This window comes from Lonchura striata, chromosome 5 (genome assembly GCF_050655825.1).
Source record: "Lonchura striata isolate lonStrDom1 chromosome 5, ASM5065582v1, whole genome shotgun sequence".
In the NCBI taxonomy this organism is placed as follows: domain Eukaryota; kingdom Metazoa; phylum Chordata; class Aves; order Passeriformes; family Estrildidae; genus Lonchura; species Lonchura striata.
Window position 1 is genome coordinate 59,593,623 of NC_140707.1, and position 26,084 is coordinate 59,619,706.

Sequence of the window (26,084 nt, forward strand, 5' to 3'; positions counted from 1 at the left end):
TGTTCCCTCCCCTCGGGAAGCGGAGCCGCCTCAGGGTTGCTGGGCGGGACAAGCCGCGCTGTGTCCATCGCTATTGGCTGCGGGTGATGATTGGCGGGTGCCTGCGCCTATGGGGAGGGAGCTGTCCGGCGGCCCGTCGCGCCGTGCGCCAATGGGCGGGCGGTGCGGCGCGGTGCGGCGGTGCCGGCGGCGGGGCGATGAGCGCGGCGGTGCGGGCGGCGTGGCGGATCGGGGCCGCCGCCGCTCTGCGGGGCCGGGCCGGGCGCCCGCTCAGCCAGGCGGCCGGGGACGGCGGCGAGGCTGAGGGCGGCGGCGGCGGCTCGGGGTCCCGGGAGGCGGTGGAGCGGCTGGTGCGGGAGCACCCGGTGGTGGTGTTCATGAAGGGCAGCCCGGCGCAGCCGCTCTGCGGCTTCAGCAACGCCGTGGTGCAGATCCTGCGGCTGCACGGCGTGGAGGATTACCGCGCCCACGACGTGCTGCAGGACCCCGACCTCCGCCAAGGTCAGCGCCGGGGTCACCTCTGGGTGCCGCCTCCCCGGGGCCTGTGCAGCCCCAGCCGGCTCCTGGTGGGGCAGGGCCGCGGCCGCTTCCCGTGGGAAGGGCCCTCGGAGCTGCCGGAGGTCGGGCTTGTCCTGACGCCCCTGCCCTCGGGCACTGCGGGAGCCCTGCCCGCCTGTGCCACCCGTGACCTCCTCTTCTTGCTTTGGTGGGTGGGCTGGCTAGCGCTCTGCTGTCTTGTAAGGAGGGGAGAAGGGCAGCGGAGCCGGGGAAGGGTCTGGAGCCGTGTCCTGTGAGGAGCTGCTGAGCAGTTCGGCGGTGTTTAACCTGGAGCAGTGCCGTGGTGCACGGTACGGGCGGCCTTACCCTCCACAGCTGCATGAGCGGAGGCTGTAGGCAGGTGGGGATCGGCCTCTTCTCCCAGGCAGCAAGCGACAGGACAGTTGTACGTTATGCCAGAGGAGCTTTAAGTTGGATACTAAGGAATTTCTTCAAAGAAAGGGTGACTAGGCATTGCGATGGGCTGCCCCGGGAGGTGTTGGAGTCACCAAACCTGGAGGTGTTTAAGGAAAGACTGGATTTGGCACATACTGCCATGGTCCAGTTGACAAGATGGTATTCAGTCATGGGTTGGACTCGATGATCTCAGAGGTTTTTTCTAACTTAATTAATTCTGTGATTCTGTTTGGGTGTTAGAACTAGAAGTGTATGGCAGAGATGTGCCATTGGGGTTGCTGCCCAAATGCTCTGGTTTGTCTTTTGTGACCCTCCTCGTGTTCAAGAGGTCTCAGTTATCAGCAGAGCGCAGTTGTGTGTGCAGGGTGATGACTGGAGATCGGGCTCTTTGTGGCACACTGCCTTGCCTGGTTCAGAGATAGAGAGCTGCTTTAAAGACTCCTGAAACAGTTCGTTATCAGATTTTGTCTTCCCTGTGAACAGTATGGTGAAATTTCATGTATGGCTTGGACTTGTACTACTTGATTCCCAGCTGGTATTGCCTGCTGGGATTCTCTTAATAGAGTAAAACTTTATGCTAATCATTTGCACAAGAAATACTTAGTAATAGTTTCACCATTTCTGCACAAGTGGTGGTAGCTATTCTAGATAAGGTTTTTTTGCCAGTTGTGGAAAGCTAATAATCTGTTCTGGTAATGTTTTTCATCTTTCCCTCTTCAGTGAGCATAGCTGATTGTTGAGGTTTTATGTGGTTATTTGAGAAAGTTTTATAACAAAAAACCACATGCAAGTACCTAATAATTAGTCTTGTATGTGTGTGGCATTAACAGTTCTTGCCCGCAATACACTAAAATGTGCTGTAAAGCCACATGCTGGCATGTATCAGGTGACTTTGTTCTCCTTTGTTTTGGGTGTCATCTGAGTAACTCAGTTTTTCATTAGCTCTTAGCTAAAAGGCTGATTTTTCCAGGGCTTGTTTGCTTTTCAATTCACAGCTATAATAGCTGGTATATTATAAAAGCTTAGATACTGGAATTTCTGTGCAAGGACATCTTTTTTTAATGAAGGTTGATTATGTTCAAGTAAATCTTCCTCTGCATTTGCAAGTGAGCAAATAATGGTAATTTTCTAAACTTTGTTTACATATCTGAATTTATTAATTGTACCATTTACTAGAACAAACTTTTATCACTTCTCACCACTCAAAACTAAAATGGAGGAAACAAAACCCCAAAATCAAACCATCAGCTTTCACTTTTGGTTGAGGGGGCTTTCGTGAGCTTCTGAATGGGCAGTTCCTTTATAAGTTATAGTCTTTGAGCACTTGACCATGTGAATAGATAGTATTTTCTTTCTATGTAAATTAAATTTTTCCTCCACATGAAAGCCTCCTCAGGCTTCTGCTAGGTAATGAGAGGTTATTGGCCTCCTAGCTACAAGAGCTTTAAATTGCAAGTAGTCTTGATCAAGCCCTCCAGTATCTAAGCTACATACAATGCAGTGACAGAGTGTATCCTTGCACAATATCCTGCTGGTTCTCAGGTGCTTAAAGTTGTTCTGGTCCTTTCCATGCACTAGCTTTGGCACCTGTCCAACTGTGCAGAGGGCCAGCTCATTTTCTTCACTGGATCACTGGGCCTTCAAGTTGAAGCAGCAGTTTGTATGGTGAGCTGAGTGCCAGAGCCCGCGCAAAGAATGGAGCTTTGAAGAGTTGGAGAATGACACAGCCACAGCAGAATTCTTGTACTGCTTCAACTGTGTTACCTACTGCACCCTAAAAAGCTAGGATGTGCCTGCTTCTGTGGGTGGCAGTCTCTGACAGAGGAGAGGACAGGGCTGCTCAAAGTTGTAGTTGTCTTAAGTTGCCAACTGTATTTCAGCAGTGACTGCCTGAAGGCCAGGATCTGGCCTCGAGTGCCAAACATTTAGTTATGCAGCATGTGAGCCTTTCCTAGGCTCTCCCTGTGAATCTGATCTGCACTGCATGGGGGCTAGTGAGGGAGTGTGGAACCTTTACCTGTGGAGATATCAAGTACACCAGCAAAAGAGTGATCTGCAAGGAGATCGCTGTATGAGAGCTGGCCACCAGCTTTGTGTTCACCTGAACCTAACTTCCATGTTTCAATGTATGTGTGTAGTAGGGGCAGGCTGTTGGAGAAAGGGTAATTCAGGCATGTCTGAATTGCTTGTTGGTTTCTTGCCTGTATCTATTGAAACACTTTATTTTTAGCTAGTTATAGTTCAATTGGTGAAATGGACGTTGTGCTAAAATATGGCAAGCTGTAAAGCTAAAACATCTCCCCTGCTTGCCTCTTTACCTTAAAACTCAGATCTGTGAAACTAAAGTTATTGGTACTTCATGTGATCTATCTGAACTTGAGCTGAAGATACACTTCCCTGACACAAATCCTTCCTTATCAAAGCTGGTCTAAAAGACCTTGGCACTCTCTTGGGCTCCATGGCAATTCAGGTTTCTCTAAGTCAGCTCTCAGCTGATGGACAGTGTTAGACTGGTTCCAGTCACTGAGGCAGAGACATTTGGGAATACATACTGGAAAATTGGTGGTTTAAACTGTTGGGGTAGTTCACCCTCAGATTATTTTCATTCCTGTCTCTACATTATCTGCTGCCAGCAGGTGTTCTTGACCCTTTCTCCCACCCTTGCCTAGCCTTCTCTCAGTAGAACTTTTATCAGTGGTAGTGGGTACTCAGGCTTTGGAATAGGCTGTACAGGGAACTGTTGGAATCTCCATCCCTGGAAGTGTTTTAAAGGCATGTGGATATGACACTTGGGGTATGGTTTACTGGTAAATGATGGTGCTGAGTTAACAGTTGGATTTAATGATCTTAGGGGTATTTTCCAGTCTTAATGATTCTGTGACATCCATGAAAATGTGTTGTTTTTTTGGAGCAAATATAGTAGGAATGAGTGTTGCTTGATTCACTTCTTTCACGTGGCCCATCCTTCATTAGTGCTAGTGCTGCCATGAGAGGCCGAGAATTGGTAACTGGAGCTGGGGAGAGAGGTGGGAGTGTGCTGGGTACCCCTTTCGGTGGCTGTTTGCACCGATCCTGGTTTCACTGTTACATTAAATGTGCTTCCAGAGCTGTCAGACTGAAGCCTTGACCTGTGGAGTGTGTTTTTCCACAGTAAACAGCAGTCCAGAGCAGAAGCTGCAGCCTCTGAAATACAGCAAGGAGCCAGTCTGCAGAGAGGAGGATGGAAATCCCTTGAGATGTCCAAAGAATCATCACAAAAGTGCACCCTGAGCGCAGCAGGCGCAGCCCGGGCTGACTTGCTGGGACACCACTGCAGCAGTGTCAGCAGCTGCTGCCCTGGGCTGAGGCTTGGGTGCCAGTGGAGGCAGCGTTGGGTTTGTGACCTGGGAGAGCCTCAGTGCTGAGGCATTTAAAGCAGATTGTCCAGCACGTGAAATGCAGCACACAGAGCAAATGAGCTTGATGGTATTCTTATTTTTATATGAAACTGGATAGGTCCTTGAGAGTACTATCAGTGCTTCTCTGTGTGTGCAGTTGGGTCCTTGAGGAAAATATTTCTGTGAAAGAATTATTGGTGTAAATATTATCTTGGAATGCTCGTTAGGAGAAGGTTTATTATACAGAGCTCTTGGTTCTCAGTTCATGTTTAGCATTGCAGTATCTTAGGAAAATGAGCCCTATTTCATATCTGCAGTGACTCTTGGACCAGGGTCATCCTTAGACATGTCCTAATCATTTAACACAGTTTTTCATTGAAACTTTGGTGGGTTAAAAGATATTTAGGGCTGTTTAGGCAGTTTGGAATACTCAAAGGGCAAAGAACATTTAAGAAAAGTGTTGCTAAGTGCAAGCTTAGGAAGAAATAAGAAATTACTAAGGAAAAATGATGAACTAAGATAGAAATTACAATTGATAATGATGGAGGTTAGATGGTTATGGGTTCCCTTTGGCCTTGATTTATATGCTAAACTTTCTGTTTTGGGCTTACAAAACATTGGTTGTCCATGCACAAAATCTGAAGTCAGAATAAAATCTCTTAGGTGATGTATGTAGTGGTTAGGAACACTTAGTCACAACAATTTTTTTTCTAGGTTACTATTATTTCAGTGGATTTTTAAAGTATGTTGTATTTTGCTAAGATGAATTATTAGCTATATTGCATATTTTATACAGTAAAGTAACAATCCCACTGTATATTTTTTCCACTTACACATATTTATTAAAAAAGAAAGTGGTTTAAGTTCCAATAAAACAAGCATAAAATTTCCTTACATGGTAATTTTTTTACCTTGAGTATTTCGGGTTTTGCCTTTTTAGTCTCCAGAAACTAAGATGTTTTCTAAGGGGAAAACTTACTTTGTGCTATCAGGTACTCAGGTCTACTATTTGTTGATGGGGGCTTGGCTTCCAAGATGAGTGGGCTTTGATGTTCTGAAAAGGTGTCTCTATAGGCTTAAGTTTGCTATATGGAAGTCCAGGCATTGCATGTTAAAATTACATTAAAATGTTGAATTCAAAACTTGTAATCTAATAAAATGCTTGTGGTTGTGTTATAAAAATAGGAAGCAGTAGGTTGTAGCTAGTTTCTCTGCTACAGAAATAATGGCTCTGTGTGAAGGGTTATTTAAAAAGTGGCAGATTAGACACAAAGTGCAAGCTGGTTTCAATGTGTATCACCTAATCAGTTTGTATTTTTAGGTGGTCTTACATTTGCCTTCTGTGAAGTATAATTTTAAACTTTAATTCTGTACTTCATAATTATGACTTGAGCTGTGTTTTGTTAAATGAGAACTTTTAAAGAGACTTCAGCTTTTGTGCCCCTCCCATGTGCTATAAGGTCTGGCATTGAAAGATAAAGCAATTTGAAATTCATAAGGCCTCTACAGGGGCAAATGTATCTTGCAGTTGAAATTGCAGGAATAAGTGTAACTGTGTGAGTTCAGTAAGAGTATAAAATATTTTAAAGTCCCTCTGGGAAATATAACAAAAAGTAAACAGTTCTCAGTATTTCTCAATACTTCTCATTTCTGTAATGGATTGAAAGAGTCATGTTTTCTTGTTGGGAGTAAAAAGAGTTGTGGTGTTTTTCCACTTCCTGCTTGAAGTCAGTATAGGAGTTGACTCCATATCTTTCAGCCCACATCTTTGAGTTGGGGTGAGAAACAAACCTAACTCTAACATAAGTTTTTTGTTTGTTTGTTTGTTTGTTTTAATAGTGCTCCTGTTACATACATATATTTTTGCCTTTATGGGAAAGAAATTGGAATATCAGAGATAGAGTCAGGTGGAAGCAATGCAGTCCTTTTAAAATACCATTCTATTAGGAGAGAGGGGAAACATCTAATAATTTTGTTTTTTCTCATTCAGGAATAAAAAACTACTCCAACTGGCCTACCATCCCACAAGTGTACCTCAATGGTGAATTTGTTGGTGGCTGTGATATACTCCTCCAGATGCATCAGAATGGAGATCTGGTAGAAGAGCTGAAGAAACTAGGAATCCGTTCAGCACTTCTGGATGCAGAAAAAGACCAAGAGAAGAAGTAAAATGAGCAAAAAAAATGCTGAGACAGGAATAAAGCAATTCTTTGATAAGAACTTGTTGCCCATAAAGCCTTACATACTTTAGGTCAAGGAAAGCATCTGTTTGAACTGACACTAAGTGAATGTCTCTTAGCTCATGTTAAATGTAGTGATCTTGGTTTTTTGATTTATAGGTATTGTGAAAATTTGAGTATAACCACTGCACTGTAAAGCAAATGTTTGTGAAAATTTGTGTTTTAAAAAAGTTCACTTCTAAAAGCTGTCTTCTTCATTGAGGTGAGAGTAAACCAAAAGAACTAATAATATTTTTATGGATTTTATGTGTGATTCTGTGTTCTTTGATACATGAACCTATACAAACAGCATTTGCATTCCCTTGCTTCTCTTGAAAAAGCATTAAGTAATAGTGCATCTGTTTTTCTGCTTAACTTCTGGTGGTAAGACTTCCTGAGAGCCTGTAAAACCTGTGTAATCACATACAATATAGGAGAAAAACAATTTTCCAACAGTATAGGAGAAAAAAGATTATATGAGAGTGCATGAAATATACTTTTATTCTGAAGGGTAAAAATAAACAGAACTTGTACAAATACATGTATAGTGGTGATTATTACTTTGTAACTTTCTGTTGGCTTTTAAAACTGCTAAGAATTGTGCCTAAATATTTTATAAAACCTTTTCTACCTCTTGCAAAACAGCTTTTCCTCGTGCTTATATATTTTGTGTATGGAAGTTCTGTGTCAGTGCTAAAATGTGGGAATTATTTAAGGCATCAGTATTCTAGCTTGAAATAGTACAGGAGAATACTTCAGTTAGTTCTGTAATCTTGTATTATTTCCTTATTATCTTTTTATATTTGTTTTGTTTCCAAGCGTTTTCTCCTGACTGATGTATTCAGGAGAATATAGTCTTCTAACATGGGATTTACAGATTAAATGTTCATGTGGGTAAGATGAGTGCAGGAGAAAGGTTACAGAATGGATAAATATTTCTTTGTGGAAAATCTCTGAAGTATTCAGTACCTACCTAACTACATTTCTCTAAAAACAAATTATATTAACCAGTGTAGCTTCAGCTGTATAGCAATACTACTAAGGTTAAAAGCTAACCAAGCTATTTTTAAATGCAGTGTCATTAATATAAACCAGTCTGCATGTGAATTAGGCAAATGGTTGGAAATAAACTGTGTTTTATGTTGTCTACAGTACTTGCTCTTTATTTTAAATATCTAATGAAACTGATACTGCTTTTGGTTTGAAGCCTAAGATGTTTTCCACTGCATGGGATATGTGTTCTGGAGAAAGAAGAAATTGTAAATGATCAGTGAAAGACAAGAACAGGACTAGAACCTGTAGAGGAGAGATTTGATGCAAGTTCTGATTCTAAATCTCTCCTGCCCACTTGAGCAAGCAATGGGGAAACTATACTAGAACATTCTGCTGACATTTGCCAAACTGCTAACAGTAAGCTTACTGTATAGTGGTAATGCAGTCAGGGCCAGCAGGATTAGGTACAGTGTGTGTGCTGTGAGTGTTCACTTGGTCACCACAGCAGGTCTGTGGAGGTCACTGTATGACCACTGTGTAGGAAGGAGTTCCACTTGGGGCAGTCACTTGTGCCTGTAAGGCAAGGAGGTGTGAGTGCAAGATTTTTTCTGTTCATATGCCACATCACATCACGCAGACCTTAAGGTCAATGAAGGTTTGTTCTGAGCATTTGAATGCAGATTAAATGAACTTTCTTATGGCTAATCACAAGTAGTTTTTGCCATTCTGAATGTAAAACAATGTTTAGAAAGTAAATGCCAGAAGTCTTTGGTTATTTGCATTGACCTATTGAAATGAATGTACCCAGTAAACAAAAAGGTAATGAAGAAAATTTAATTATTTTCTGCTTCAATAGTTAACTCTTAGTCTGACTACTAAATAAATTATTAAAAAAAGAATCCCCCGAATTTGCTGTTTCATAGCTGTCTAGTTTTCTGCACTAGCTGAATATTTTTCAGTAATATTTGCCAGCCATTTAACATAAAGGGAACTTCAGCATTGTCAGGTAGACTTTATGCAGCAAAACTTTTCTCCCAGCAGGAGTTCCTGCTTTTAAAAACCAGGGAAGTTTTTCTACTTTTTCTACTTTCTTCCCCTCTTTGGATTTTAATTACTTGATTAAACCTTTGCATAACATACATTGTAGTGTTTCTATCAATCTACCTGACTGGAACATGTTATTGAGCAAGTAAAAGCAATAGTGCTTTCATGACAAAGCCACAGTGGGGAATGAAATTGGGATTTCTGCCTGCATTCCTGTGCAAGCTGTACATTTCCAGCCAATGTGTGCATGCACAGTTGTTCTACATTTAAGGAAATGATCATGTTAAACCAGCTGCAATAAAAAAAAAGACCATCTTCTTAAATTGTAAATTTCAGATGCTCACAAAGAGCTTTATTTTGCTGTTGACTGAGAGTACTTCCCCCCAGAAACTAGTTCTAGGAAATAGTTTCAGAAGATGGGCAGTATTATGCACTCTTCTCATCTTCTGTCCCTCACACTAGAAGCAAAAGGGGACATCTGCTTCCAATCCCAAAGGGATGCTGCAGATAAACTGATTTTTTTGAGGAAAAAACCCATGCCTCTTTGAGGAGAGATTTGCACCTGCTTTTCTCTTGCTCTCAGGCATGGGCACTGGTAGTCACCCCATACTGGAGAATAAGGTGACTACCAGTGAGTGTGCTGAGCTAATACTGGTGCCTGGTGCCAGCTGGAAGGATCCATGAGGAATCCTTGGTCAGGGGGATGTGACAGGTTCTGTGAAGGAAAGGTGACTTGTTTTCTCCCCAGGAGGAGCAGCTTGTCACAGGAGGTGAGGGAGGGGGTGGGGGAGCTGCTACAGCTGCTTGTTCTTCCTGGGCTCTTCTGCCATTCAGTGAAGACCAAAGAGGTAACAGTGGTCAAGAGCGTGCCTTGGGCAGGCCGAATGAAGTTGCTGAGGACAGCCAAGAGCAAAAATGGGGACCTGACCTTGCAATCTTTGGTGAAGAGAAATGCAAAACTGCCTGGTCTCGAGCTGGGTCTGCTGTGGTAAGGATAGGGCAGGTGGCCGGGCTGTGCAGGAGCATTGCCAGCTGCAGGGCTTCTATGGATCAATGTTGGGTGTGAGGAGCTGCCAGTCCTATTCTTGCTCTTTGTGTTCTTGTGTGTTGTGCCAGGCAGGAATTCCAGCTGCCTCCTCCTCTGGTGAGATGCTGCTGGATCCATCTTGGTTGAATTGCCCTGCTGAGAGCTTACAGTGAGGGACTTGTGATTGCATGTAAACTTATGTGGGCTTGTTATTCTATTATAGGGTTGTAGTATGAGTGTTTGCCAAGCTGGAAACCATGACTGTAATTACTTAGATTTTATTCTGTCCTTGGTGTTGCTGCTGGGCTAAAAGGCTGAACTGAGTGGACCAACCTATCCACCAGATCATACATTAAGATAATATTTTCTATTTGCTAGCATTTCATACCTCTTTGATATAAAACAAGGTGCTTTGATTTAGGGAAATGAGATTGTTCATATTCCAAAACTGACCTACTGTCTTAAACCTTCATCAAAGTGGGATATAAGGTTTCTTTGCTCTTCTTGAACTGGTCCTGGTGAGGAGCAGAAGGAAGCAGGTTGTAAACACTTGCTATTGTGCTGCTAATTTTGTATCAGGAGCATTAAAATCAATTACAACAAAAGTTGTTTTCCTATCAACAGCTCAGGGCATATTAACAGGTTACACAGCAGCTGTGTTTCTCAGCCCTAATGGCTTGCCTTAATTTGATTACCAAATGTTTAGACATGGTCAATATTCTTCATTCTTTGTCTGCTCTGAAAAAAAACCCAAAACTTTATACCATCTAAATGCCCTGAAATACTCAAGTGCCTTTATTTTAGGTCTAACAAACATAGGCTTATTTTCATGTTCTCACTGAGTTCTCTGGTTCTCTTTAAAAAGTAGGCTAGAAATCTTTGGCAGGAGTTTTCTGGGAGTCTGTAAATACTAACAAAGTGCACGGAAAACAACTAAGCTTCAGAACATGAAATCGAAGAATTGTACCAAATAAAATCTCTCCTGAGCTGTCACCAAGAATCCCAGTAAGACCCTGGCAGTGCCTGCATCTAAGATGGGCAATATTAAAAAGCAGAGCTGGCAGCCTGATCAATAAATCCCTGTCTAATCTGATTTGCATGTCCCTTCTGCAGAAACCAGATCTTCTTACACAGGTTTGTTCAATATCCATATTACAGGACTATAGAAGAAAAAAACACTCATTAGTTACAAGATACATGTCATCTGTAAGTTAAGAAATCTGTGAGCAAAGGTGGAAAGACAATAAGGAAAGGTAAAGAGTGTGGAAAGGGTTTGGATTGTTGATGGTGCTGGGTGGTAGGTCAAGCTTGCTTTTGTGGCTGAAAGAGTTGGGATGAACACACTGCTCTGTAAAGGGCTGTGGTTCATTATTTGGTTTTGGCTTTTTCCCTGGGATGCTGCTTTTTTCATTTAATAGCTCTGTCAAAGCAGTGCTGTCTCTGATGTGACCTGATCATGGCCTCACTGATTTAACTACTTGAGGCCTTTCCTGAAATCTCCCAGGATAAGCAGGTTTTAGTTATACAGAAAATGGCTAAATGGCTAAGTCGATTCAGGTTTTATCTTCAACTATTTTTTTCCAATCATCCAGCTTCTTGTCATGCCTTGTTTTTCTGGAAGTAAGGGAGTATGTCAGGAGAAAAGGGTTTTAGTTCGAAAGATCATGGTACTCCATAAAATCCATGGTAGTCATAGAGTGTAACTGGGATGAATGCACAGTGCTGTATATAATCAATAAGCATTTGTATCTTCGCAGTTTGGAGGATCACATCTTAATTGGGCCATAGAAATGCTGGCAGAAGAGCAGGCTGCTGGCTTATACTCCCCTTTCAAGAAGAAACAAAACCCTTTAAGGTGCAGGTGGTGATGGTTTATAATTACTAAGAAGAATCCAAAGGCCAAGTTCAATATGAATTTTGAAAGAACTTTGCCACTAAAAGATGTTAATTTAGCAAACAACAGGGAAAATGATCTTTTTTCTTTTCATTGTTGCAGCACCTTTATATAAAAAGCCACAAGACAGTTCTGTACAGGTGCAGGCATGTATGCCTGCATTTATAGTTACATACTGTCCCTCCTAACTTAAAACTTGCATGAGGGAACTACTTAGAATCTTTTAAAGGTGAGCTTCTGAAAAATATTGCTAGGCATTTAAGAGAAATTAAGTTAAAAGGGCCTTTGGAGTATTGAATTAAAAAAAAAAAATCATTGACTTAAATTTTTTTTGGCTTATATAAGCACTGCCTTCAAAGCATGAAGGATTTTTCATACAATTTAGCCTCAAAAGAGTGAAACAAATCTTCACTTTGTAGACTAATGAAAACTGAAATACAAAAGTTACTTTTTACTTGTATGATAATACTACAGAGAGAATAAAATTTTGGAGCTTTTAGTCTTAAACCTATTATCTACGAGTGAAAATCACATGCTTTTACAGGGTGTATCTAAACAAGCATTTTAAAGCTTTCAAATATACACTACAAAGAGTATTTTTGAAATATTGCTTGTCAGTCAGGATTTCCCCAGTGAATAGTAATAGTATGAAATCTACCACTTCTACTCTTTTCCATAATTTCACTTGTCTAAATTTTAAACAGCTCTTCAAGTAACTTTTTTTCCTGAAGAAAAGATTCTCTGAGAAGCACTTTTTGATTACTTCAAAGAGGATGTGCTCCATGAAGGCTGGATATATATTTAAACTTTCACAGCTCAGGAAAAGAGTATATTTAGGGCTGGTATTCAAAGAATGTGATGTACTGCTGAATTAAAAAAATTATAAAAATTCTAGTATTCTTCCGTATTTATTTACTCATCCATATGTGATACTTATGAAAGACGAGCAATAGGATGCGGAAGGAAACAATTGCAAGAATATTGATAGCGTCTGAAAGGAAAGCAGTTAAACTAAACGCGTTGATGGCAGAGGAAAGCTGTGGAGGGTCTTCCCGGGGAGATGCTCTGGGGTGAGCTGCCGGCAGCCGGGCGAGCGGCCGAGGCCACCCAGGAGATGGTGCTGTTGGACCGGGGAAGCGGCACAGCTCTGACCCAGAAGCATCTTTCAATGCGGTCCTCCCTGTTTTCCATCTGTGTTGCATTTTACTCTTTGGGGTCCTCGTTTTCTTTTGGGAGAAGCAGGTGCCGGCGTTCAGCGGGCGTACGGCGATGCCGCTCCCAGCCGGCCGGGCCCGCGGCCCCGGCGGAGATGACGGCAGCGCTTGAAGGCGATGCTGTTCGCCGGGACCGCGCGGCTGGCGCGCTGCTAACGCCGAGGCGGGGAGCAGCTCCACAGCTCGCTGCCCGCCCCGGAGCCACCGCCTGAGCAGCGCTGTGCCCCAGCCGGGCGCCCGCAGCCTCCTGCTGCCGTGGGGAGCAGCGCCCCGCTCCGGGGCTCCTCGGGGACCGCCGCCTTCCCCGCCGGGTTCTCTGCCGGGTTCTCCGCCGGGTTCCCCGCCGGGTTCCCCGCCGGGTTCCTGCGCCATCCTCGGGGCTGTCCCGCTCACACGTGCCTGGCCCAGGTAAGCGCCGGGGCGGCTCCGCGGCGGGCGCGGGGCGCGGGGCGCGCAGCCCCCGGCAGCCCCGGCGTGTGCCGGCACACGGGGCACCTGCGGGCCCTGCAGGGCGAAGGTCCGCGGGCGGTTCAGGGTGGGAAGATTGGAGGTGGCCAAGGGGGGTCTGGGGTTCTTTCGGTCCGAGAGGTCAGGGGGTTATGATGATGTTTTCTGTCGAAGTGCTGTTTTATTAGCATCCTCTCATCTCATTTGGTTCAGAGGCTTCAAACCTGGCCAGAAAAGATTAGCAGGAAGTGGAAGAGGTTATGTTCAGGTGAACAGGTTATGAGCAGATGCCCTGGGAGTAGCTGTAGCAACGTGAAGTCACCAGACTGGGTACTTGAGGAATATTTAATGGAAGGGAACATCAAAGGCCTTTCCCCAGTTGCAGGAAGGCTTCTGTCTCTGTCTGCATGTGTAACCCGGCAGCAACCAGGGTTTTATATGTGATATAAATCGAATTCTCCAATTCTTCAGCCTGAGATCTTTTTTATCGGAATGGGTATAACCAAAAGATCTTTCTACCTGCAGGCAGAGAGGCCAAAAGCAAACCTCCTGCAGGTATCTGGGTGGGTTACAAAGCCTCCCTAATTGCAGCCACCACTGAGCTGTGAGTGAGCCATTTTGAGTTTGTTGCACCCATTTTTCTGTGGCTGAAGTGAACATGGCCAGTGGTGGAGGTGAGGTGGCTGGCAAGGGAAGAGCCATCAGAGAAAGGATGTCCTAACCTCCTTTGGAGCAGAGCCACTGGGGAGGCCAGTACTGTAAGGACTTGAGGATTGTCTGTTGTGCTGCATTTTAGTCCTCTCATTTTAAATCATTAACAGCAATTCAATAGCGAGTGGTAGGATTCTAAGTTTTCTTTTTTTATTTTTTTTTTTTCTTAACAATGAATGACAGCTCAGCTGACATTTTGTGGGGGCTTTTGCTGCATGAGTAATGATTTGGCATGAGCTGGGTAGGGAAGCAATCTGCTGTCCAGCCATGTTTAGGTGTGTCAGTAGAAGGAAACCAGGAGAAAATACTAAAGAACATCAATCAGAAAGGAGTATAACCAGCCCAAAGCAAGCCTGTTCAAATTTCTTTGCTTTTCGCATGGACTTGTACAGTTCAACTCACTCTGCCAAACAACTGTCACGTTTTCAGGCAGGAGCTGGATGTTCCTTGGGCCTGAGGAGTGAGTGCTCTGAGCAGGAGATGGCTCAGGGCTCAGGCCATGACTTTAACATCGTCCCTAAATCTCTGTCTCAGAAAGATAAGCTCTTCCTACATATTGAAGACGAGTCTCAGCAGGCACCAGGCAGTAAGTTACACACTTTGTTTTAGGGACCATTTTGCACTGAGCTCATGGATAAGATGAAGTGCTTAGGATCAGCACACTGACTCTCTGCTCTGAGACCCCAAACCACCAAACTATAGTGTCAGGCCTCCTTCCAACCCAGAAGCTTTGCAGTTCTTTTTGAGACAGAAATCCTCTCCCTACAAGTGGGTGTGCCCTCTTCCCCTCTAGCTCCCTGCTAGGAGGCCAAGTGCCTCATTTGAGATGGGCAATGATGGCCTGACATCCCTGCCATGCAGCCTTTCCATGTCTGGAAGTATTCTAATCACTCCACTATTGTTGACAAGCAGTTTCCAACTCCATGTTGCTACTGGTATGGATTACATACCCCAGGTTTGCCAGGTACTGTCCAATTACTGCCTTTGGAAAGTATTAAAAAAGGTGAGTTTTCCCAGCTTGGGCCAGAGCCTTAAGTCAGTATGAAATTTCAGATTAAAATGCCACCTTATTTAGGTGCCTACAGCCTGATATCCTGATTTTTGGTTCTTAATCAATATGCAGGAAGGAATTCAAGACAAGATTGCATCTGTAGCTGCTAGCAGACCTATTAATGTAATACAGTCCTGTAGCTTAGTGGGAAATAAGTACAAAAAAGTGTCTGAAATTTCAGAGCATCTGGGTTTTGGTTGTGTTGAGAGGATTTGTCACAAAAGCTCCTGAGGGAAGAGTAGAGGAAGATGCCATGAATTCCACTTAAGAACAATAATAGAGTCTGGAGGGCATGTATGTTGCCAACAACAGTAATACTGGGCAAACAAAGAGGAAATCAGTACAACTGAGTGTCAGGGAACCCTTCCAAATCTGAAAATCTAACCTTAGTTTTCTGATACATTGGTTTATTAATTAGTGTAAAGACTAGATGAAAGGAAAATAAAAAGAAAGTATGGTGCACTGCAATATGCTAAAATTATAAAATAAGAGTGCTTCAGGTGTGTCAGTCAGAAGAGTTGTAATAATTAACTGCTAGTTCAGAAACTGGATCACTGAAAATTAAAGGCAGAAATTAAAGAAGATAGGGACATTGCTGAGAATCTAAATGGTTTGTTTGCAGTGCTCTTCAGCACAGAGAATATCAGGGTGATACCTACTGGGACTTGCTCCTTTCTGGTAATCAAGATGTGTCAGAAGGAAGAGCTGGAACAAATCGATAATTTAAAAAGCAGCAAATCATCGTCTCCAGATGGTATATTGGAAAGTTTTGAAGGAGCTTAGTATGAAATAGCTGATCTGCAGCAAAAATATGCCTTCCTTAATTAAAAACAGCTATTTTGCTGGAGAAGTGGAAGGTAACAGTTGTATCCAGAGTCGAAAACAGGATTGCGATAATTTGAGAAAGCACAGACTCTCTATACCCAGATATACACTTCTGTTTTATAAGCTGGTTGAAGACAGAATATAAAGTAGGAAAACAAAATAGAAAAATTATAGTATCTAAAGAGCAAAATTTCTCCAGGAAAGAGTCATCCCTCATCATTAATCTGTTTTGACTCCAACAGGGGCATGCTCATAATGGGCAAATAAGAAGGAACCACTGTAATTTAGGTAAACCTCAAAGGACCTTTGGCCTAGGCAGGGTACTGTGAAACAAAGAGGGGGCTTGCTGCAAATCTCTTGTCTGATGAAACTATGCTGGGCTGCATGTCCAAATGAACCCTGACCACCCTTGACATGTCCATGCTGCATCAGGCCTGTGACTTGTTCCTGCCCTATAAGAGTTTTATCTCACCCATGTGATGCCAAGCCCTGCTTTCAGCTGTCATGGGAGGTGAGAAACCAATGAGAGGATGAGTGACCCATTTGCAGCCTCTGGGAAAGCCGAGCAGAGGTTGTTTCTGTGTGTCTGTCAGGCTCACAGGTCTGAAAAGGTTCTCACTGGTGAGAAAGGTTACACACTGCTTTTAAATTTTAAGTCCTACAGAGGAGGGAATTGTTGCTGTGGGGAACTGCAGGAGTCCAGAAACTAGGAGCTGAGGAGCATCAGTGTCAGCTGTAGTGGGAAGCTCTTCCTGTGGGTAGCACCAAGGTAGCATCTTTGTGGTGAAGGCATTCATGGAGAAAGAAAAATACGAACAAAAAATTTAAGACTCTCCAAATTGTTAGGTAAAGGCAGGGGCTAGCCTGCAAAATGCTTTTTGCTACTGTCACTCACTAGAAGCAGGTCTAGAACTATTTAAAAAAATTAAGGAAGGAATTTGGTTATAGCACAATAGAAAATTAATATGACAAAGCATCTCATTTCAGAAGAAAGAATAAGAGGGAATGTATTAATTCTCCCTCCCAATGCTATGTGTGAATTAATTGGATACAATATCAATGTCAACGTTGTTTAACAACAACCCTGTATGTTTATAGAGAATACTCTGGATGCACTGAGAGAAAAATATATACGTTTTCCCTTAGAGGGAATCCATAAGAATCCATACCTTTACCCTTAAAACCACAATTTTTCCTATCTTAATATTATGAAAATTGAGAAAATTTGTGGACTTCTTATTGTGGTTTTTTTTTTTTTTTTGTCCCCACATCTTGCTCCAAAGGTATTTCTCTGTTTCTGTTCTGTCAGTAAAGGTTGGCAAACTGGCCGTGAAAAAAATTTCGGTAGGATTTTGTGCAATAGCATAAAAAAACCCTAACAGCCAATCACCAAATCTTTAACAAGTATTTCATGTTCAGGACCTTTGTTAATACAAATATACATCATCAACTTCAACCAGAGATTCTTTGCTCTTTTAGGCAGACAACAGAACTACTACATCCTTCTTTCTCATTTGTTTCTGCCTGTCACTCCTTCTCTATTTCTTCTGGTCTTTTCTATGTATTCTTCCCTCAGTCCTGGGGTCTCCCCTTCCTTTCCTCTCTCTCACAGGTGTGTGATGTTGCTGTTGCTCATCTTCTTCTATACCTGCTCCTGCCTCCTCACAGCCTTGTCAGCTCACAGCTATACCAGCTCTGGTGCCTAGCCAGAGTCAATTATGCCAGCAGAACTAATTAGAAGGCACAAGATGCTGTGCCTCATTCTTGAGATTTGTACAGCTCACCATCACAGTGTGCTCTGCTGGTTAGGAAATACTGATTTATAGTAACAAAAATTATAATAAAAAAATATTTAAAGGCATCTGAAATAACCCTGGTGTTTTTATCTTTGGTCTGTTCTGTGCAATTATTTTCATATTAATAAGCTCTAGTATACAGCACTTCTAGGATTTTGCTGGGTATTTGGTGGGGAACAGCATCAGCCAGGAAATGCCTGGAGAAGTGCTGTATTTATGGATGATAAACCAGGCTGTAGATTTTAGAAAGACTGGGTTTTGCCTTTTCCTTTAAATTTTCTTATGCAGTCACATAAGGGAGGAAAGGATGGTGCACTTAAATGAGCTAATTTAGATGCAAAGCCAGTTTTGCCACGGCAGCATGGAGCAGAGCAGCGTGGCTGAGTCACTCAGTTCCCCAACAGTCCCGAGGGTCCCGCTGCTCAGCTTTCTCAATGCTCTTTTCTGCAAGAAAAGTCTCCCCTCTCTGATGCCATGGGATGCTGTGGCTCATGTCATCACACAGTAATTCAGCTGCTTGATGTGACAGCTTGCTGATATACAGGCTTGTGGGCTTTTCCACAAGATCCACAGTAGAGTTGAATGGCTAATGCTTCAGGGTCAGTAGGTTTGGGTCCTTTCTTTCATTTATGAAAACACCCATAACTGTCAAAGCTCAAGAGAACTTCAGACCCTACAAAAAACCTGAGCCACTTGCACATCAATGCCATCAGCAAATGGTTCTCTGAGCTGGTTTTCATGTCTGAGACTCAGACCAACATGCAGCAATCTTGTTATTTTTACATCAGCAGAATAGCAGACAGCTCTGACATTTCTTCCCTCACCCAAAACTACTTTGGGCTACATAAAACAATAATATCTCAGTGATGGTTGCCCAGAGCAGTTCTCAAAACCACTTTATTCATCATTAAGACAAACAAAATTGTCCTCAGTTGCAGGATGATGGAGTAAGAAACAGAGATTATAGATACAGTCTTGGGGAAAAGCTTTGTGTTGATTATTGTTACCATCTTGTGAACTCCTCTAAGATGTCCAAGCTATAGCTGTTCATCTGGGCTCCACCTAGCAGAAAAATACATACACGTTTCCTGATCATCCTGCCTGCATAAGGCAAATTGTAACTACATAGTTTGTGGTTACTTTTTTTCTTCCTGTCCCCTTCCCCCAAAGCTAAAGGGTCTTTAGCCTAGTGGACAAATTGATTTTAAGTTTTTACCTCACAAAAAAGCTGTAATAGGAGAGTGTGACTTCAACTCTCATGTTGAGGTGAATTTACAATATAGTTTTCTGTTTTTGGAGAAGCCAAAGTTAAAAGAAAATTAAATCAATTTTTTTTTTCTCAGAAGAGGGATATCATTTTTTCTGGTCAGCTATTGTGAGTTTGTTTTCCCAAACTGCTGAGTTCAGCTGGAACTTTAGGTGCTTGGTCTCTTTGAAAATCAGGCCTGGGGCTTCCAAATCCAGGCAAAGGGCCATGGTGGTTTATATAGTAACTGGCACAGTGGATGAAATAGAGCCTCTCTCTTTCACAGGGATCTTCTTTCTTCAAGGACTTCAGGGACTATGACTACTGAGCCCTGGCTGTTAAAAGTCCTTTCTGCTTTGACATATTCCACCAGGGAGAGCAATCTCTAAGTTCAGCACAAAATGATGCAGTCCCAAATAGGGCACTGCATCTGAGCCTCCTCTAGATTATCTGACACTAATATTTTTTCTCATGGAGATCATAAAGAGTGCACAATTAAGCCCTACAACATATTTTCTAAAGAGTACTAGGAGCTGGTGTCCTGAGAATATGACAGGAACCTCTCATAAAGAAACCTTGAGGTATATTTAAAAGGTACCCAAATCCATGTTTCACTGTAGTGTAGCGCAGTTAATGCTTCATTCTGTTCACTGTCCTGCTTTGATTGGAATTTCAAATGCTAAATCTAATCTGACCACTGTAATTTTAACTCCTGGGTTTTATATGTCTGCTTCTGGTTGACCATGCTATGTTGCCATCTTGCTTTTTTTATTTGGATGTGTCCATTTAGATCTTCTGGGAACAAGTTTACTCTATTCTAGCATGCAGAACTTTCCCAGTGAGTCCCAGAGTTTGATTTTGGAGGCTTACTTGACTTTGAGATCACATCCTGGAGGATAGTAGTGTTGAACTATAATTGGTTTCTCAGAGTTGATTTTCTCCTCTTATTAGTTCACAGAGCAGATGAGCGATTCACTCACTTAACTCTAGATTGGTTCATGAGATTGAAGAGCCTGTCCTTGCATTCATATTTTAAATATCTCCTGCCATTTCTTTATAAACAGACAGTTTAATGATACTGAGTTTGAACCCAAAGTACTTATTTTATTTACCACATCGAAGCACACCTCAGAGCACCCAGAGTCTGGTGTAGCTGTTAAGAAAATACACTGTTCCAAACATGCTGCTTTTGTTGATATGCCCCACTGAAGCTCAACAAATGTGAATTACCTTTTATTACCATGATAACTTAAGTCCATATGTTTTCTGATGAAATTCAAAGAGGCATTTACAATTCTCTTCTGCTTGTAATTAGGGCAGAGCAGACAGGAGGAGACCCTGACCTTTAATATCAGTTTGTACAGGGGCTGTGGTCATGATGCCAGAGCAGGAATTGTGAAACTCTTTAAGCTTTGTTAATGACTCTGCTGGAGATGCTTCCTCCAGGGCTCAGGTTCTGTTCCCCTTATATCAATGACTTAACCTAATTTTTTTAAACACTAATTAACCCACAGAGCTGGGTCTGTCCTCGAGCCTGTTTCTGCAGTGCCAGTGACAAGTGACCAGAGACACTGGGTTTGCTTGTGCTGTCTGTGTGCCCTCCTTGGGAAAATGGCTAGCAAGTGATGGGATACACGTGCTGAAAAGCACTTTGCTGGGGTGCTGCTATGTCCCAACCTGTGTCTAACACCTGGGTAGGTTTTAACAGGAGTTAGGCAACCACTGGCATCTGCATGGAGCTGTCTACATGTGAAATGGCTTTCTGTGCTTGGTTTGTAGTCAATGGTGGTCTGCCAGTCCTGCTAGAGTGGTCCAGAGAGGTGTCCAAGCATCCAGGGCTCAGTTCAATTGCTCAAACATATATTTCTGGTGTCATTTGAGATGCCCTGGAGTAGGTTGGACATCCCCAGAGACCTGAAGATTTAGCACAGGACTTTCTCTGTCCCGGAAGCTGCAGGCCACACCAGACATCTGCACACAGTCAAACCTGGTTCTCTGCTTGAGAGGAGGCTGAAATGCTCTCCAGGGTCTGCTCACTGTATTGGCAAACCCTGCCAGTGACTGCAGCCTGCACTCAGCACTCACATGTAGACACCTGGATGGAAGCACCTTCACCTCCAGCTGCATCCAGTCCCTTATGGCTGAAGATACAGGTCTGGCTCCCAGAGATATTTAGAGCTAAATATGTAGGTAAGCAGCTCCAGAGGGCAAGGTGTCTAGCCCATTTTTAATAGCTACTATAGGAGCAAAAGAAGTGCCTTCTGAAAATCTTTTCATCAAACTGGCTGCAGAGGGACACTAGGAATGTAGCTGTTTAGCTTTCAGGTTAAGAAAGTGAAAAGCATCCCACCTTTAGATGAGATGTAATCCTTTAAACTCCACTGACCCAGAAACAGTTTTCTCCAGTTGCCTGCAGGAAAGGCTGTATGGGAGACACAGTAATAAAAGTAATGATATTCTGAACCTCAGGAGCATCTTGAATATTTCTGAACTTTTCAAAATGTTGACTTATAGATAGTTGAGTTGGAACTGAGCCATGCACCAGCTAAAAACTTACTGTGTTTCCTTTTTCCAGATAAAATTTTGCACCTTTGCAGCCCAAAAGATCTGTGTAAACGAGCATAGTTTCTCATTCTATTTCCCTGGGCAATTTAAGTCTTCACCACCTGGGTGGTGTTTTCTTACCCCTTGCTCATATTTTCATTCTTTAGACAGATGGAAAGACCACAGTTTCACTTGGGTTGCTCTGGGAGACATACAAACCATGATGGCTGCCGTGGGATTGATTGGAGAAGTTTAGTGTGGGAGTAATGACATTTTCAAATTAAGGCTGGCTGACCCAGATGCTCTTTATAGAGGTATCTCATTTAGAAGCTTAAGTGAATTATATGGCCAAAGTTTTAAAAGGAGATGTGAGGGGAAAAACTGGGACAACTAAAAAAGTGCAGCAACAGTGAAAGTCTGAAAAGTGCAATAGGCTCTGTATAAATCCACAATTCATCACCCTGGGGACATTTGAAAGTGGAAGTAATTGTAGAAAAGTAAAAGGTAAGTCTCCAATGGATATTGACTAGGTTAATTCCAGTGGGATTAATGTTACTTACATCAATGAGAATCCAACTCTTGCCAGTGTGGGTTGATGGCTCTGGTGAGAAGGTAATAGTGTCAACATGATATATCATTAAACAATATTATTTTGTCTCTATAATTGTCCAACATCTCATATTTTGCAGCTGGTTTGATTAGATTTAGCTTTTTATCTGTATCTAGGTGGTGTGAATGACTGAAATTTTGAACAGAGTCCACTTACTTATTCTTGATTTCCATATGGAAAAATGCACATTTATTAACCAAGTAGTGTTACAGTGACATTTCTCTCTCTCTCTCAGGATTTTTCATAGAGGTGTACAGAGAGAAATGTCCCTGTGACAAAGCAGAGTCCACAGAGGTATTGGAATGAAGGAACTAGGCAGATCTTGCAGCAAGCAGTTTCCTCATGATCAGTCTTCTGTGCTTAGATCCCTGCAGAGAGGCATGTGTATTTGTTTGGACTTTGAGGGAGATCAAGCAACAAAAGGACACTGACAATTTGATGTGTGTTTCATTGGTGCCTTGTTGATAAAGACCCTAAATGACCTTACAATGTGTAATGAAGAGAGGGTCAAAACAAATGTGATACCAGGAACAGTACCAGGGTGCTGCAGTCCAGCACAGGAGGGGAATTTACACAGGAGCCCTGTGGCAAAAGCAGGAACAGAGTTGAGATCACTGGGTCTCGCCTCTCCACAAAGGCAAGGCTCCCTAAGGAGTCACCTCCACACTCCAGGTTTCCTTTCCCACATGCTGGCTGCTGCAGTCAGGAGTGCTGCATAAAGCAATTATTGCTCTGTGCAAACAAGCTGCAATGCCATCACTACTCGATCTGCTAGGTCTAGGGCATGACGGCAACATCAGCCCAGAAGTGAACTCCACTCCTCTGGGGCCAGCCAGCTGCTGTTCTCATGTTCATTTGAGGAATCCTCTCCTGCTGGATGCCATGTGGCCCCCTGTGGTCAGCCATACCTAGTGATGGACCCAGCTGTGCTCCCTGTATCTCACATCATGACCTGGAGCTTGGAACAGAGCAGAGATTATTTTGCTGGATGAACAGTATCCAGTGTTCTTTGGGGAAACACCTGGGAGGGTGTTGCATCCTAGAGAAGCTGCTGAAGGCAAGTGCCCAGAGGAAGGTGACAGGGATACTTTTGGCATCCTGAAGTGGGAGATAACTTAAATTGGTTTTGCAATGTAATTGAAAGTGTGATACTTCAAGTGAATTCCTCCACCCATGTGCTTCCTTCAGCTCAGCTCTCTGTACTTCTTTCTTTCTTTGAATCAGCACCAACATCTCTTACTTGCAAATTTTCATAGGCAAAATTTGATTAAAATAACCAGAAATCAAGGACCTCTGCCTTCAAAGAGGCACATCTACTGCTTCTTGTGATTGTTTGAGTTGATTCTTACCCTCCCTTTGCTCCTCCAGATGCTGTCACGTCTTTAATACATCAGTACAAAGCTTAGGGAACCTCACCAGTCAATAATCCTGCCTTGGGGCAGCAGGTGCCTCAGCAGGTGCTATTTGCTGGAAGGAGAGATTTCACTTGGGTTAGGCTGGTGGGAAGAACAGCTGATGTTGGCAGTGGGACTGGAGGAGAATGATGGTCCCATGCACATTGGGGTTGGCTAATGCTGTCAGTAGAAAATGTCCCTCTTTTGGAATTCATCTTATAAGTGAGCACACCTTCACTATTAGTTTGAATCATGACAGGAAAAGAAACTCTCTTATATAGAACACACTTCTTGTCCTTGCTTATGTAAGTCAGAGCTATGGCTTCTGGGCTCTCACTGAATGCCTCTTTTTCTCTGTACTTTTCCAGCTCATTTGATACAGTTTTGAATTTTGGGTTTTTGGAGGTTTTTTTAAGGTTTTTAAAAAGAGATATATTAATTACACAAATGCTTGGTGGACAGCAATGCTCATGTCAAAAGGTTTAAGCTCTGGGTTTAATTTGGATGAATGCCTGAAATTTAGCTCTGAACCAGTGGCAGTCTTTGAATTTATAAATAATAATATCCACCTGAGATTCTGGTGCAAAGCAAGAGCAAGACTTTTATTCTGTTCAGGTTCCTCATCTCTGCTTATCACTATAGCAAATTAGGCCTTTTCAGGCAAGCAACAAGTGGTATGACTAACAGCCTCATAGTGCTTATTCTTTCTTCCCAGCAGTTTCTGTGAGAGCAGCCAAGGCCTGGCCATTCCAGCCAAGGACTTAAAAAAATGTTTGATATATTTGGGGACTATTTCAAATTTTAATAGTAATTATTGTTGTTTGGGAATTTGTCTGCTCTCGGCTGGCCCAGATTAACCAAGTATAGAGAACAAGTTCAGGATCCTTCCCATTCCCCAGAACTTCAGGGTGAGTGAGAATCTATAAGTATTTAACCACAGAAGTCAGTGTCTGGGAACAAAGTGATCAAATAACATAAATTGGAATGATAAATCAGCTGAAGACTTGAAAATAGGATAGGAATAACACTTTAGTTATGATAAAACTGTAGAAGTTAAAATGTTCATGCATTGAGAAATTAAGAATTTGTGTTTTCTTGCCATCTTGAATAGGATTTAGAAATCACATTGAACAGGTAAGTGAAACCTCGATTTAGGATTTTGTATATGATAAAATTAGGTAACTCAGCAGGGATTTTTTCTGACTAATTGGTAGGACTGTGAGGAGAAATATCTGTGGTATTGTGTGCTGTGTAAGCAAGCACGTCTGCTTACTGCACTCGCTCTTCCCCAAAATCGTGTTCTGATGCATGTTTGCTGTTTCCTGTTCCAACACAGATAAAGTCATGCTGCAATCTCTTGCCAACAGGAGGTCTGGGTGGACTTGGGAATTTTCACCTTATGGTAAAGTCAGAAATATCACCAAGGAAGGGCATTTTGGGCTAGTTGGAGGATTCTGTTTCCAGTGTAAAGAAAGACAAGACAGGCACAATGTCACCTTTGTGACTCCCATCACGCTTGGTCTGAGCACAGGGCTGAAGGTATCCGGCTGTGCTGCAGTCTGCAGGAACTCTACTTTCACCTGCTAAAGGTGAGCAGAATGGGGAGCTTCTTTTCTTAACCACCCATGATTGAATACTGTTAGTATTTAATACTTGTATTGAATCTCAGATAATTGCTGAAGTGCTGAACTGCTGTCCCAACTTATCCACACACAATTAATAATATTGATCACCCTACACTGACCTTGAGAGTTAATAACCATTTTTTTCCCTTAGTTTCCCTTGATGAATGGTGCTTTCTACATGCCAACTTAAAATTTTGTCAAGGTGTCAGATCACAGGGTCTGATCCTGCAGACACTGAAATGCAAACAGTGCTTTCTGCAATGTTTTTTTTCTTTGTGACCAATAAGAATATTTGTGTCTAGGCTGAGAAAAAGAAGTACATTTTTGTTTTTACAGGATTTTCCAAAGGGAAGCCTATACAAATATTTGTGTAATAGCCAAATTACTTCAAATCCTTGTAGGATACCTCCACAAAGATTTGAGGCTCCAAAAGTCAGGCTTTATATATAATTAGGTGGTTCTTTTCTTCATCTAATGATAAAGTGTTTCTGTTTTTCACGAAAAATCCTTTCCCAAAGTAAACACCCTGGTTAAGACACAGAGAGATAATTGAGGCAATTTATTTGTCTCATCTCATTTAGAGAGGCCCTTAGAAGTTTTTTTGCTCTAGGTAATCTGAACAACATCTTTTCCCCGAATACCTTGAACAAACTGAAGAATTTATTTATCTTTATCTTTTACTAATAGGCTCCCCTGCTTACCTAATCCTCATCTTACTAGTATTATCTGATAATGAATCAACAGTACTGCTCCTGTTTTGTATGACATTTTTTTCTTAGGCTCCTGCTGCACTACATACCTTTTTGCTTATGCATATCCCTCTGCTGAGAACCCCAACAGAGGGATCAGAACCAACACAGGCCTGGAAACAGAGAATGTAGCAAAAAGGTTCTGCCAAAATCTTTGAAATATTTTTATTCTCTGTTGCAGAGAAAATCAAACAGATCTGCAATGTGTGAAGTGGCACTCCCAACTCAGAGCTTGGCATCACTGAGGAAAGCTTTGCAGTGCTGTATTATCCAAGAGACATGTAGGGAGGGATTTTGGGGAAAGAAATCCGCCTCCACATCGGTTTTCTCACACCAGCACTAACACTCACTGGTGGAGCAGCAT

At 42.5% G+C, this 26,084-nt stretch overlaps 2 protein-coding genes across 2 annotated transcripts in view; both read left to right on the top strand.

The window, feature by feature from the left end:
• The first annotated feature begins 182 nt into the window (after positions 1-182).
• GLRX5 (glutaredoxin 5) lies at positions 183-7,701 on the top strand. Its single transcript, XM_021549635.3, has 2 exons — positions 183-501; positions 6,322-7,701. Exons 1-2 carry the CDS (start codon positions 198-200, stop codon positions 6,498-6,500), a joined length of 483 nt encoding a protein of 160 aa, XP_021405310.1. The 5' UTR covers positions 183-197; the 3' UTR covers positions 6,501-7,701.
• Positions 7,702-12,680: 4,979 nt separating this feature from the next.
• Positions 12,681-26,084, top strand: part of TUNAR (transmembrane neural differentiation associated intracellular calcium regulator) — a 158,739-nt gene continuing 145,335 nt past the window's right edge. Inside the window, exon 1 of the mRNA XM_077783971.2 lies at positions 12,681-13,130. The gene's annotated coding sequence lies outside the window, so the exon portion shown is untranslated. The remainder of the gene's footprint in view (positions 13,131-26,084) is intronic.